We start from the raw sequence: 13,276 nt of genomic DNA on the forward strand, positions 1-13,276 counted from the left end.
ACGCTCTTTCGCTGCGATTTCCAGACGATCATGTTGATGGCTAAAATGATGATGATCATAGAGCGATATATTTACTACGTGGCGCCACCATTTGGGGCGCCTTGGATTAGAACTGATCACGTGTGCTCGACCGAGTATGGAGTTTTGGTTTATTGATTCGTCGAAACTTTGTTCGTTCTGGATTTGTGGAATTTGGCCATTGGCCGTGCATGAAAAAGTTACTTTACTTCAGTTCGGCGCGCGACCACTCCATTTGCGTTGGCAGTCCAAAGTGATGCAATCAAACGCGAATGCATTGCGCAATGCGCAGGAAGCGCTAAACATGATGCACTTTTGATAAAGTTGTAACTTGCGCCAGTTATTGCTGCGTCCCGCCAACGCACATCATTCGTCCTCCGTTGATGGCTATCGTGTGGCCCTCCTTCCGGCGGTCGTCTCCATTAACGCCATCTTTAGCCGTCGTGGAGCGTCGTAATAGCTCCCCACGAGAATGACGTCCGTGGAAAGTTGGCCCGTCTCCGGTTCGCCGGCGGGTAACGGAAAATGTTAATTAAATCACCGGCAAATAGTATTTTAATTAAAGCTACTAATTTGTGCCGAACATCAGCCCGCCGCGGCCGGAAGGTGAACGATGGGACCACCGGTCGCATGCCATCGTTTGCGTTAATTTATGCCGCTCCGTTGCAAAACAAAAATACGAAGCAACCACGAATGCCTGCATGCAGTCACAGGTGGTCTACGATTTGTCTTCAGTCGGTCCTCGCAACCGACCAGCGGCTTACTATATTATCGCTTAAGGGGTTTTGTTAAACATTTGCCTTGCCGTCGTTTTGCAAACACAACGACGAGATCGTGGTCGAGGATGTCCAAAAATGTAGAGTTTTAAAGTAACGTCTTTAAACCTTTTGTGCAATTTTTAATTTTCCATAGCAGTATCGACCAAGAAGTAAGTATAGAAGTTAAGGAGAAAGCAATTGATTTAAAATTAAGTAAAGCGCTTACTTCATTTTTCAACGAACTAACCGTCTTTACCCCAGCACCTTAAAGAGCATTGTTTCCATTCCACGTTCAACTTCCACGTCACTCGATCGTCGACCATTTTGTGAGCCAGTATGTCACACCACGACACTGAAGGAGCGATGGCTTTTCTTCTGCGAATGATTTCGATTACAGGAACGAAAAATGGTGGAAATACACTCGATCCAAAACGCGACACGCACAGACAGACGGCGGCGGTGTGTTGAAAATGATGGTACGCATGTATTTGTGACAGATCCTTTTCTCGGAAAAAACTCAAGTTCCCAGCGCGCAGTGCCACGTTGCGAAAAGTGGTCGATCCGTTCCGTCCGTCCAGGGTTTGCGCAGTTGTCACCGCAGTTGTCATTTCATCGGCTCCAAAAATATCGTACAGCCGCCTGAACCACTGGCGACGGCAACAACTGTTGATCGAAGCCGAGTGTCAGAACGTTGCGCTCCGTATGCTGCGGACGCATAACACCCGCAACTCGGAGCGGGACAGCAACGACAGGACATCTCTCTTTGCGCTATCGCGCTCACGCGCGTGCCTAGACGCACGCACTCCGCAACGGTCGCAACCGTCTTGTTATAAAAATGCATAAATTTATTATCCAACGCGTTCTCCCGCGCCCGGTGGATGGGCGCGATGGAATGTTGGCGACGGAAGCTGTACGATACGGGTGGACAGAAAAAAGGGCCTCGCCTTCCGGCTCGGCTCGCAAACCGAAAATATACTGCCGAACGGCGGTGGGCTTTTTTTTATTAACTTTACTGTCTTAACTTAATAAGACGTGAAGGCAGAACTATGCCGAAGCAACTGATCGCTCGTTTGATTCATCGAGTTTCTGTGAAGGCCATTTATGGTCCGTTCGATTCATTCACCGTTTGGACGCTATTTCCCACCGGGCGAAGTATGATCCCACTTGTTCAAGCTCACGCTCCCAGATCCGAGATTTCGGTCATCGCCACACTTTGATCGGCCGCGACGTTCGCTCCCCACGGGTGTGAACCTTCGGCGGAAAACCCGACGAAGAGTGATCGGTCGGCTTGGGCCAAGGGGCGACGAGAAGCACGCACCAGAGAGGCACCAGCAACCATTTTCACCGACACCCTCGGGCGAGGGAGAGATCAGATCCAGAAGCGTGTCAATCCGGCGTCCGATACACGGGCACGGTTGCGGAAATTCGTATTCCGCTCGGGCCTCGATTCTTTCCTCTCGCTCGCACTCGAGCATGGGAGCGCTCCAAAATTCGTGTGCGAGATGTCCTATTCGTACACACTTCCCAACACCCTCTCACCGGATGTTGGGCATCGTTTCTTCTCTTTCCTGTCGTGGAGATGGACACGGCGAAGAAATGCGCAACAAACAGAAGAAAAAAAAACGGACTCTAAAACCGAGGCGCACACAAACACACAAGCACCGATCGGTGGCCGGCCCGATCGGTCTTCGGGGCGTCCGGCTCTCTGTTGGCCAGGGCGCACTGGAAAGGAGACGACGGACACCTCCGAATCGCTGGTCCGGTCGTACCGTTTATCAGTTGACGTTCGGTATTCAGCTCATCAGCACGCTCGGAAGCTCCCTGACGGATCCGAACCATTCCGATTGCTCCAAAGGCACGCGACTAGTGAGAGTGTGTGTGCGTGTGTGTGCGTGCGCGACCAGTACGGCTGTGTATGTGTGTGTGTTAGGGAACGTGTGTGATTTTCATATTGTGGAGCGCTTCCCAGCAGCAGCCTCCCGGGCGAAGCAGCGATAGGCTCCCACCAGGAGCACACCTGCCAGTTATTGCCGTCGCTCGAAGCGCACTCGAAGTTGTAGAAACCCTAGGTAAGCGACGTACGGTGCATCCTGCAACCGAAGGAACCACCGTGCACCGTGTCGTACCGTGAGGGGGTCCGTGCTCTGGCCAGTGTCAATCAATGTATTCAATGTTAATGCGTATTCCGATGAGTGTGGTGCACCTGGAAACGCGCAGTGCTGCAACTAAGCTGGATGGACTAATCCATCCCTAAGCGCGACCCGAGAGAGAGAGAGAGAGAGAGGCGTGTGAGACAGTGTGCTCCTTCAGTAGTCCTGCTAATTTGGCCTGGTATTCCTCCGCGGTCCGGCACGCGTCCGTTTGCCGAAAGGCTCGACAGTCGTTTTCGTTCCGAGTACGCGAGGATCGCATCCGGGGCAAGGAAATTGATTGCCACCATCATTCCCACATTCGGTGCGCCACCGCCGGGCCTTCAGTGCCGCGCGGTTGCAGCTGTTGGTACACAGGGTGGACGTCTTTCGTGGACGTTCGAGCAAAGCTACCGAAAACAAATGAAACAGTTGGATTATCCTTCCCTTGAAATCCCGTCCCTCAGCATGTTGCGTACCCCGAAGGACGTTCAGGTACTGTACGGGTTCCATGGAAACTAGTTCTTCCGGATGGCCACGAGTTCCGGTTGGCGGTTGCTGCAAATCCGTCTTCGAATTGGCCCTTGATCGGGACGATCGATCGTCGAGCTGCATATTCGCCGATCGGCTTTCCGATCTGAGTTCAGGTGCCGTTCGCTTTCGATTCGGTTCGGTTCTCGATCGCTCTCGTCCGGCACGAAATCCGACAGCTGCGCCGCACTCCACATGAGTTCCACAAACCCACACACACCCCCCACACACAGACAGAGAACACAGCACATCACAGAACAAGCACACAGACACACACGCGCGAACTGGCCCTGGAGAAGAAGGGTGTGCAATCAATTGTTCTGCATTATGCGGAGCTGCCTCCTCGCGTACACGGAAGCCGAGAACCCTTCGTTGGCCACCGGCCCACCTGGGGCCATTCGCGGGGGGAAAACCAGCCCATCCTAGCAGGACCAGTGACACCGATGTTACTGACCCACTTTTCTCGCCGTGTTCTGCCGGTTAGGTTTGCATGTGCGCGACAAGTTGTTGTTCGAACGCGTTCCGGAACGAGTTTTGGTCGCCATATTGAGGTAGCCAAACAGTCACACATAAACACTACTTCCGGCCGGACGTGGCACCCGCGCAGAGACAGTCAGAGCCAGCACCCAGCACACTTCACGCCCAGTTCGTCCCCCGCCAGACGGTACGGTAATCATGTGGAGTGACGACGAGGAGCGAAGATCCGAACCGGTCGAAGCGACCTGGGAAGAGTACAGTCAGTTCTATCGAAGCTTTCCGCGCTCCATGACCATTTCCGAGCACGATCGGCGCGAGATGGTCCGGGTGTTCTACATCGAGCAAGACGTGCCGGTGGTGGAAGACTCGGAAATTGACTTCGTCCCGACCAACATGCTGAGCGGATTCTTCCTACACTCGCACAAAGGTAAAGATGATGGCAGACCGAGGGAACGGAGCTGGCACCCAGCCACGACAAGGATGGCTGCGCCAGCGCCGAATATTCGACGCGCGCTCGGGGAAAAATGTCCCCGTTTTTTTTTTTTATGGGACAAGTCGTAAACAATCGATCGAACATGGTTTTCTTGCGCGAAACGTTCGCTGGCGATGTCTGCCACCCGCATTAGTGCCACTGTCACAATTTCATCGCGCTTGGCTCAAAGGCTGTGTAGTCACCGTCCCACCATACCGTCAAGTTTCTCCAGGCCCTGTTTGTAAGTAAGATCGGGCCCCCTTCAAGCAATTCTATCTAGTGACGAATGTAGTTAAACTCGCGATACTCGAATACTTCAGACACATTCGAGCCATGCTTTGGAAGTTTACTGTTTCTTTGATCTTTCTACAACCTGTTTTCGTGAGGATCCGTTCTTTGAGTTGTTAATACAAATTATTAATATTACATGTCATACGAGTTTACTAGTGCCGAAATCTCTCAAATGTTTGAACAATGCCTTGTATAATTCATATCTCATATTTAAATTTCACTATGGCCATATTTCAACCCACCGAAATGTTGGGCATGGATCGTCAATCAATTATGAGTCTGCTGGTTTGGAAGCTAGCTTAATGCAACGTAATATCGATTTATATGTCCCTGCAAGACAAACAGTTCTTCAAATTTAAACATGGGCATTTATCCCAACCACAGCACTGTTGGCTCTTGATCCGCTGGCTGAGAAGTTCTTTGCGCTGCAACGTCTTTCAGTCCATCGACGATTAACGCTTTATTATGCCAGTAATGCCCGTTCGCCACGATTCATGCGCACCTGATGGAGCGCTCCGGCAACTGGCGCGCCAAGTGCCAACTTGGCCCCGAGAGGCCAAAACAACATACTTTCGCAAATGCCACGCGCCCCACGACGAAAGGAGAGTCACTCAAACAGTGGCAGTCACGCTGCAAGTGCCATCAATTAACCGGAGTGCGCCCCGAACGCTCAAGAGACTTGTTGATTTCGGAAGCAGTGTGCCACTTGAAAGTAATCCAAGCCCCTCACACATATCTGGCGCTGCTCATCACCACAGTTTTCTTCGCGACTGCGAAGACGAATGCCTGTTTATCGTTTCCGACAATTCCTGCGCCACTTTGCGCGCGGGGCGCTAGACATCGGTGGTGGGGACCACAAGTGGCAGCAGCCGCTTCGAAACCACCGAGTCGTCGGTTGCGGGAAGCCGAAACCAGTCGCACATTTAGCACTAAAATAAACAACACGCAGGAGGCAACACAGCGGCCGGCCAGAGGAGCGAGCGCGAGCTCGGTTAAAGTGGAGGTTTAGAAAATTGAATAAAAATATTTTCGTCCTGCCTCATCACGCACCGACGTTCCCCGGCATGCTGGTAATGCTGCGAATGTTCGAATTCCGGTGCAATGGGTCAGAACAAAAGTGGATCAATGAAACCGAGAACCCAAACAATGCGTAAACTATGCTTCAGCTGCGTTTACGCTTAATGGTAGACGCACGCCGTGTCTCCTTTCTGCTGTGGAACGAAAGGTGCAGACAAAGTGAGGCGTAGAATGTCGGCTGTTGGAGTCACACTTTCCACTTCCAGCCAGTTTTCCGTTTCAAGGGCACCAACATAAACGACGTAGAAATTCGGAAACACCAGCACCGTTCGGTTCCAGCCAAAAGGTCCACGGATGAGTCGATTTTGTTTAAATTTGAGCTCAATCCCGTAGAGAGTTATCACTTCACATTTATTGTTAATCAACCGTGGGCAGTTTCAGTGCGTAAAACGTAGGTTCGTTGTTGTGCATCGTTCGGCGCCTCACTCCCAACGATCCCCAGCTTGATAGGGCCGACAATCCACGAACGGTCCAGAAATTCCTGAGCCCGAGTCTGATCTTTTTGGCAGATAAAAATAGGCCAAAAAGCGTACCAGTCGCCACTTTCACGGATCGGAAGCGTTCTCGACAACTGGCGGCCGATGGTGTCGGATTGTATTCACTTTCTCAGCCCCGTAAACGAGTCGATTTTGCCATTTATGACGGACGCTGAATTGTAGAATTCGGTAAAGGTCAGCTTCTTCCCGACTCCCCCATTAGAGGCACGCGCGTGATCATATTTTCTCTGTGCATTAGTCATTCCAGGGCTTTCGATTTCATTCTATTGCCCAATGGCCACCATGACGAGCCGAACCGTGGCCAACCCGTTCCAACCTTGCTCTAACCTTCTTCCAACGGTTTTTTTTTCTTCGTCCCCATTTCCGTCTCCTGACCATCCCTTTGGTTTGGCCAGCCGCGGCACTCGGGCGAGCTCGGCCAGCATAATAATTTATGGGTGGCTTTCATGCACGAATACACTGCCGCAGCTGTACGCGGCGGCGATGATCTGCTGCCGGGTGTTGGCTTTCCGCACGGTTCTTCGGCTGTCACACTAACGACCCGGGGCGCGCATGATGGAAGGCCTCGGCAGGGCCAACGGTGGCCTATCGAAAACGTTGAAATAATAAATTTCTTTTCTTTACGCTTTATTGCAACCGTTTCACTCTCACGCTTTCTAGTCGCTGCTGTCCATCAAGACCCACAGTGCTCGGGACGTTTGCGAGAGGAATGTAAAAACAAACAGCGCGGTGTTGTTTCTACTATTTTTACCTCTTCCCAAGTTCGCACTATCAAAGTCGAGGTTTGCGTTTTTCTTTGTGCGGATTAAAAATCTTCCCAAAATGCCGATCCTGCTCCTGCTCGACTCCGCCACGGTACCATTGTAAACAGTGTGTGACGAACCGTCGTTTCTGTGTTTTTTTTTTCACAAAGCGCTTGCGTGTGTTCAGGTCCATAACGAAGCGGGCGCCTGGTGCTCGCCAGTAGTGTGGCCAAGCCAAACCTGGTATGTGTCGTAATCTCACTCCTTAACTCACACTGGGCAAAAAAATTGACTTTTTGTATGAGCTGAGCGAATTTAAAACGCACCGTCTCCGGCTCGATTACCGCGATATCGGAAGCATTGTCCTTGGTAATGCGGAACCAAATGTATTTCGGTCCAATAAAATCCCATCAAAAACATTGGCTGGCATAAACAAATGAAACTGTTTATGCGGCTCCGTTCGTCTCCCAACCGGTGTATGATTGGCACAACGCGCGTTATTTGGCCCAGCCGCCTACCCGTAGATGCCCAGGATGTAGTTGAAATCGATAATAAACAATCCGTCCTATTTGGGGGGCTACAAAGTTTCGACAAATTGAGTTTCTTTCCGTTGTCATCGTTCACCGCGTTGCGGCGGTACGCCTTGTGTGTCCGATCCGGATTCAAGGCCGTATGCCGGATAACAAAACAAATCCCACCAGTCGCGGCCGTTGCATAAGATAACGCATTGTCACAACGTCACGGCATCACAACGTGCACGAGCTACGTTTTGCGAAGTCCAGAGAGCAGGAAGTCCGTGATCGTGACTCACAACAACAACCCATCAGACATCGGGCACAACAACACAGAATCAACAAACAATTGGACAGACAAACACAACAGTGGCCACCCATCGAAGGTGGCAAACGCTGTTGTTGCACCCGCTGCGTGTTGCGCGATCTTGACAGTGAGACCGGGACCGGCGGGAACGAAGATGGACATCGGACGACCGACCGAAAGTGCTGGGCCAAAGACAAAGTTTTTCGAATAATTCCAAAACAGAAACTCGCACAAATCCGCATTTTCCGCAACGAAGCTGGCCAGCGGCTTTTTTCTCCGCACCAAAGATCTATATTTAACAGATCAGATCAGCGGCCAAGCAGGGACGAAAACGAACGAGGCGAAGGCCAGGCCGAATGCTGTGTCGTCCGAACGTGTCGCCTCCATTCAGCCGCGCGCGCGACTCTGAATGCAACGCCAGCGGGAAATGTGCGAGTTTATTCTTTTTCCATTCTTGCGTGTCCTTCCAACGGGCGCGGTGCGCTTGAGCAGGACCGGGCGGGGAAAAGCTGGGAAAAATTTTGAAGATCCGTCCAAATAAATTGTGCCAAAAAAACAACAGGTGTACCCAATATGTATCGCTGCGGCGCTCGGGAAACCGTCCTGCTGGTGGCCGAATAGGCAGAGAGAAAGCGAGTGGCAATAAAGTGGTGGCGTCGCGCGATGGGGTGCCAACGTAGAACAGCCAGTTCTGGGGCCGCGCCGAGGCCGAGGGGCGCGCCGAGCAGGACGGGAACGCAACCGTAACGCCACCCCGTCCAACGGCGCTAGAGCTCCGGGTGGCACGAGTAAGCGCAAAGGAATTTTTATAAAAATACCCCTGGAATGGATCACACTTTTGAGCGGTTCACATTATGCGATGATGATCGTGTGATGATCGTGATGAAAATAGGGAACGCCGCGCAGCCCGCGCTGTTGTGTAACTTGTCCCGGTCCGGGCGAGATCGCCACCTTGATCACATGTCTCGCCTTGCGTGGGATTACGAAGGACTTTGCTACTCGCCGCCGTGTCGTTCGCCGCGCTGGGATTCGCTTGAATAATGTGGTTTTGCTTGTCGCCTTTCTTCCACCAGCCGAAGTCAAGATGCCCAGCGGACAGGTAGACAAGCCCGTGATTGACGACAACCACGATGGAACCGTATCGATCCGCTACGAACCGAAGGAGGAAGGTATCCACGAGCTGGCGGTGAAATACAATGGGGAGCATGTGCAGGGCTCGCCGTTCAAATTCCACGTCGATTCGATCTCGTCCGGGTACGTGACGGCGTACGGACCGGGCCTGGTGCACGGTGTCACGGGCGAGCCGGCCCAGTTCATCATCTCCACCAAGGGGGCCGGTGCCGGCGGTTTGCAGATGGCCGTCGAAGGGCCGAGCAAGGCGGACGTAAGTATCATCGAGCGGTGCAGCGCCACTACGAGCAATTTGTTACGGTAACGATTTTTAAATCGCTTCGCTGCAGATCACCTATCACGATAACAAGGATGGCACGGTGTCCGTGTCGTACCTACCGACCGCTCCCGGCGAGTACAAAATCTCCGTCCGCTTCGGTGACAAGCACATCAAGGGTTCGCCGTACTTCGCCAAGATCACCGGTGAGGGCCGCAAGCGTAACCAGATCTCGGTCGGCTCCTGCTCCGAGGTGACGCTCCCGGGCGTCATCAGCGACCAGGATCTGCGCTCGCTGAACGCGTCGATTCAGGCACCGACGGGCCTGGAGGAACCGTGCTTCCTGAAGCGCATGCCCACCGGCAACATTGGCATCTCGTTTACGCCACGCGAAATTGGCGAGCACACCGTGTCCGTCAAGCGGCTCGGCAAGCACATCGCCAACTCGCCCTTCAAGGTGAACGTGTGCGAGCGTGAGGTCGGCGACGCGAAGAAGGTGGTCGTTTCGGGCAGCGCGCTGAAGGAAGGCAAAACGCACCAGGACAACGTGTTCTCGGTGGACACGCGCAACGCCGGATACGGCGGTCTGTCGCTGTCGATCGAGGGCCCGAGCAAGGCGGAGATCCAGTGCACGGACAAGGACGACGGCACGCTGAACATCGCGTACAAACCGACCGAACCGGGATATTACATCGTGAATCTCAAGTTCGCCGACCACCACGTGACGGGTTCCCCGTTCACGGTGAAGGTGTCGGGTGAAGGCACGAACCGGCAGCGAGAGAAGATCCAGCGGCAGCGCGAGGCCGTTCCGATCACGGAGGTCGGTAGCCAGTGCAAGCTCACGTTCAAGATGCCTGGCATTACGTCGTTCGATCTGTCCGCTACCGTTACCTCGCCCGGTGGCGTTAGCGAGGACGCCGAGATACAGGAGATTGAAGACGGATTGTACGCAGTTCACTTTGTGCCGAAGGAGCTCGGTGTCCACACGGTTTCGGTCAAGTACAAGCAGATTCATATTCCTGGTAAGTGGTCGCACGATGGTGGGGAAACAGGGCCCTTTGATGGTCAAGAAGCAAGGGATTAATCCACACCATTTTCGTGATGATCGTTTGCAGGATCGCCATTCCAGTTCACCGTTGGTCCGCTCAAAGACACTGGTGCCCACTTGGTCAAGGCCGGTGGTCCGGGTCTTGAGCACGGTGAACAGGGCGTACCGGCCGAGTTCAACGTGTGGACGCGCGAAGCAGGCGGTGGCACTTTGGCCATTTCTGTCGAAGGCCCCAGCAAAGCGGAGATCGAGTTCAAGGATCGCAAAGACGGCTCGTGCGACGTTTCCTATGTGGTCAGCGAACCAGGTAAGGCCGCCGGTCCCATGCCGTTGCACAACGACTGACACTTGATATATCGTCTTGGTTACCGCATTTCAGGTGACTATCGCATCGGGTTGAAATTCAACGATCGCCATATTCCGGACTCGCCGTTCAAGGTGTACATCTCACCGGCGATGGGCGAAGCGCACAAACTGGAGGTGGCACAGTTCCCAACCGGTTGCGTTCAGGCCGACAAGCCTGCCCAGTTTATGGTCCGAAAGAACGGGGCCAAGGGTGAGCTCGATGCGAAGGTAAGACGTCCTACGGCGACTCTCGGTGCTTCAGGCGAAGTATAAATTACCGTTCGCTTACGCAGGTCGTTGCTCCGTCCAACAACGAAGACGATTGTTTCATACAACTGATCGACCAGGATCAGTACTCGGTGCGATTCTATCCACGCGAGAACGGTATCCACGCAATCCACGTGAAGTTCAACGGTGTCCATATTCCCGGCTCTCCGTACCGCATAAAAGTCGGCAAGGACGACGTCGATCCGGCCGCGGTGCACGCTTTGGGCAAGGGTCTCGGTGATGTGAAGACGGGCGAAAAGACCGATTTGATCATCGACACGTGCAATGCCGGTGCGGGTACGCTGGCCGTTACCGTTGATGGTCCGGCCAAGGTAGCGATGGACTGTACGGAGGTCGAAGAAGGCTACAAGGTCCGCTACACGCCACTATTACCAGGCCACTACTACATGACGATCAAGTACAACCAGATGCACATCGTCGGCTCACCGTTCAAGATCAACTGCACGGGGGAGAGCTTGGCCGAAGCCGGTGGTCAAGAGACGTCCTCTGTTATCGTCGAAACGGTGGCCAAGGTGTCGAAGGGTGGTAATCGGACCGGAGTCATCCTGCCCATCTTCAAATCGGACGCCAGCAAAGTCCAGTCGAAGGGCATGGGTCTCAAGAAGGCGTACATGGGCAAGCAGAATCAATTCACAGTGAATGCCGGTGATGCGGGTGAGTTATAGAATTACGATAGCAATACTCGTACGGGCAAAGAATAAAATGGGCCTTTTTATCGTTTAGGCAACAACATTCTGTTTGTCGGCATTTACGGCCCCAAGGGACCGTGCGATGAAGTGTTCATCAAACACACGGGACGCAATCAATACAATGTCAACTATCTGGTTCGTGAGCGGGGCGACTACATCCTGCTGGTGAAATGGGGCGACGATCATATTCCCGGATCCCCGTTCAAGGTTGAAGTGTAAAGACCCCACGACACCCGCCACTTGTTCCGTTAAACAAAAGTCCAACACTGCAAAATGTCACCCATTCGGTTCGTGCTCATCTTGCGAGGAAAAGTTTCAACAGTGCCAGTATCAATCATTACAACAACGCGTTAACAATGACATTTTTGGAAACATCACACAAACATACAAACACGCACATACACAAAATCTGTACCATCTCACGACACGATGCGCTACCATTTTCGGTTAATGTGTACGCCCACAAGCTGTTTGTTTCGAATGGTCTCAGCGTATCCTTGCCCTTGGCAAGAAGAAAACAATCGTCCAACGCCGCAACCCAAGGTGCCTGAACTGAATCTACCCTATGCGCTAGTTTGAAGTGTTCGCCGAAAAGCAGGAGAAAAACGGGAAAATATCCTGAAACGGGAGACGGTTTTTCATTTTTTTTTATCTCAAACCTAAGCAGTATCTTCAACCTGCGCCATAAAGTTTGCTAGCGCGCCTTTTTACCATACTGACTTTAAATTCGCAATAACAACGAACCACGTTCTGTTGCGTTGCATGGAGTAATTATCAATGACTCGAACATCTTGATGGATCTACTATTTTATCTCTCAAACCTGGTCTCCCAGAGTTTAAAACCCTATGACCGGGACCGAGACGTTCTTCTCCGGTGCAGCTCTGCTGTGCCATCGGCTGGGCGGTAAAGTCGGTAGCAAAACGCCCAGACAAATTTTGAGCATAAGTTGAACTGTTTCAGTTTTTATCTTTCTTCGCATGCCGTTTGGAATCATTTGAAAACTTTCCCTTTGTGAATTGAATGTTGGTTAACTTGTTGCTTAATCTGTCTCTGTTTCTTTATAGAATTGTATATTTGTATTTGGTTTTCTTCCCGCCCACTTTCGATTCTCAATCTTTGTTACATTACTACACTAAAGTTAAATCATTGCGCATGCCAAGTGTTTTTACGTTTGCTACTTTTAATTTACCCTTCTACAAGGAAACGACATGATTCATTCGTTCCACGCGCCCAGCAGTTTGATTACTATTTATTACGATTATGTTTCTTACTTCCATGTTATGTACACGCTACTTCCTAAAAGAAAACGACGATCCGTCTATGTAAGGTATAAGAAAACAGTTGTCAAATCGAAATATTAAAAATGAGCAAAAAAATTTAATAAAGCGATTGTGTAAACGATGTTCCCGTTTTCTATTGTTTCATCCGAACAAAACCGACTCCAATTTGTTGATGACGCAAGTAGAATGTTGCAAAGAAAAGTAAACTTTTGACACTAAATATGAAAAAAAATAGTTTAGTACGTTTCAATTACTTCGATTCAATGAAATTAGAATTACGAAAAAAAACCGTAATCTTGAATTTTGACCACGTTGAACACAGCCGCTGTAAAAACACACTGCGTGTGCCGCTGCAAATGGACGGAAACGTCAAAAATCCGTAAACAAACACCATGTGCATTTGTCAGTTCGCCATTGTGCGGCATT

The 13,276-nt window shown here is 51.6% G+C and overlaps 1 protein-coding gene across 2 annotated transcripts in view; it reads left to right on the top strand.

Moving 5' to 3' along the window:
* The window catches only part of LOC131209372 (filamin-A), a 37,436-nt gene extending 24,472 nt beyond the window's left edge, over positions 1–12,964 (top strand). For both annotated transcript variants that reach the window (XM_058202427.1, XM_058202428.1), the window contains 6 exons: positions 8,886–9,196; positions 9,273–10,221; positions 10,315–10,554; positions 10,627–10,820; positions 10,886–11,534; positions 11,604–12,964. In XM_058202427.1, the coding sequence (XP_058058410.1) occupies positions 8,886–9,196; positions 9,273–10,221; positions 10,315–10,554; positions 10,627–10,820; positions 10,886–11,534; positions 11,604–11,788 (2,528 nt within the window). In that variant the 3' untranslated portion in view covers positions 11,789–12,964. The remainder of the gene's footprint in view (positions 1–8,885; positions 9,197–9,272; positions 10,222–10,314; positions 10,555–10,626; positions 10,821–10,885; positions 11,535–11,603) is intronic.
* Positions 12,965–13,276: the final 312 nt, after the last annotated feature.

This window comes from Anopheles bellator, chromosome 2, assembly GCF_943735745.2.
Source record: "Anopheles bellator chromosome 2, idAnoBellAS_SP24_06.2, whole genome shotgun sequence".
In the NCBI taxonomy this organism is placed as follows: Eukaryota; Metazoa; Arthropoda; class Insecta; order Diptera; family Culicidae; genus Anopheles; species Anopheles bellator.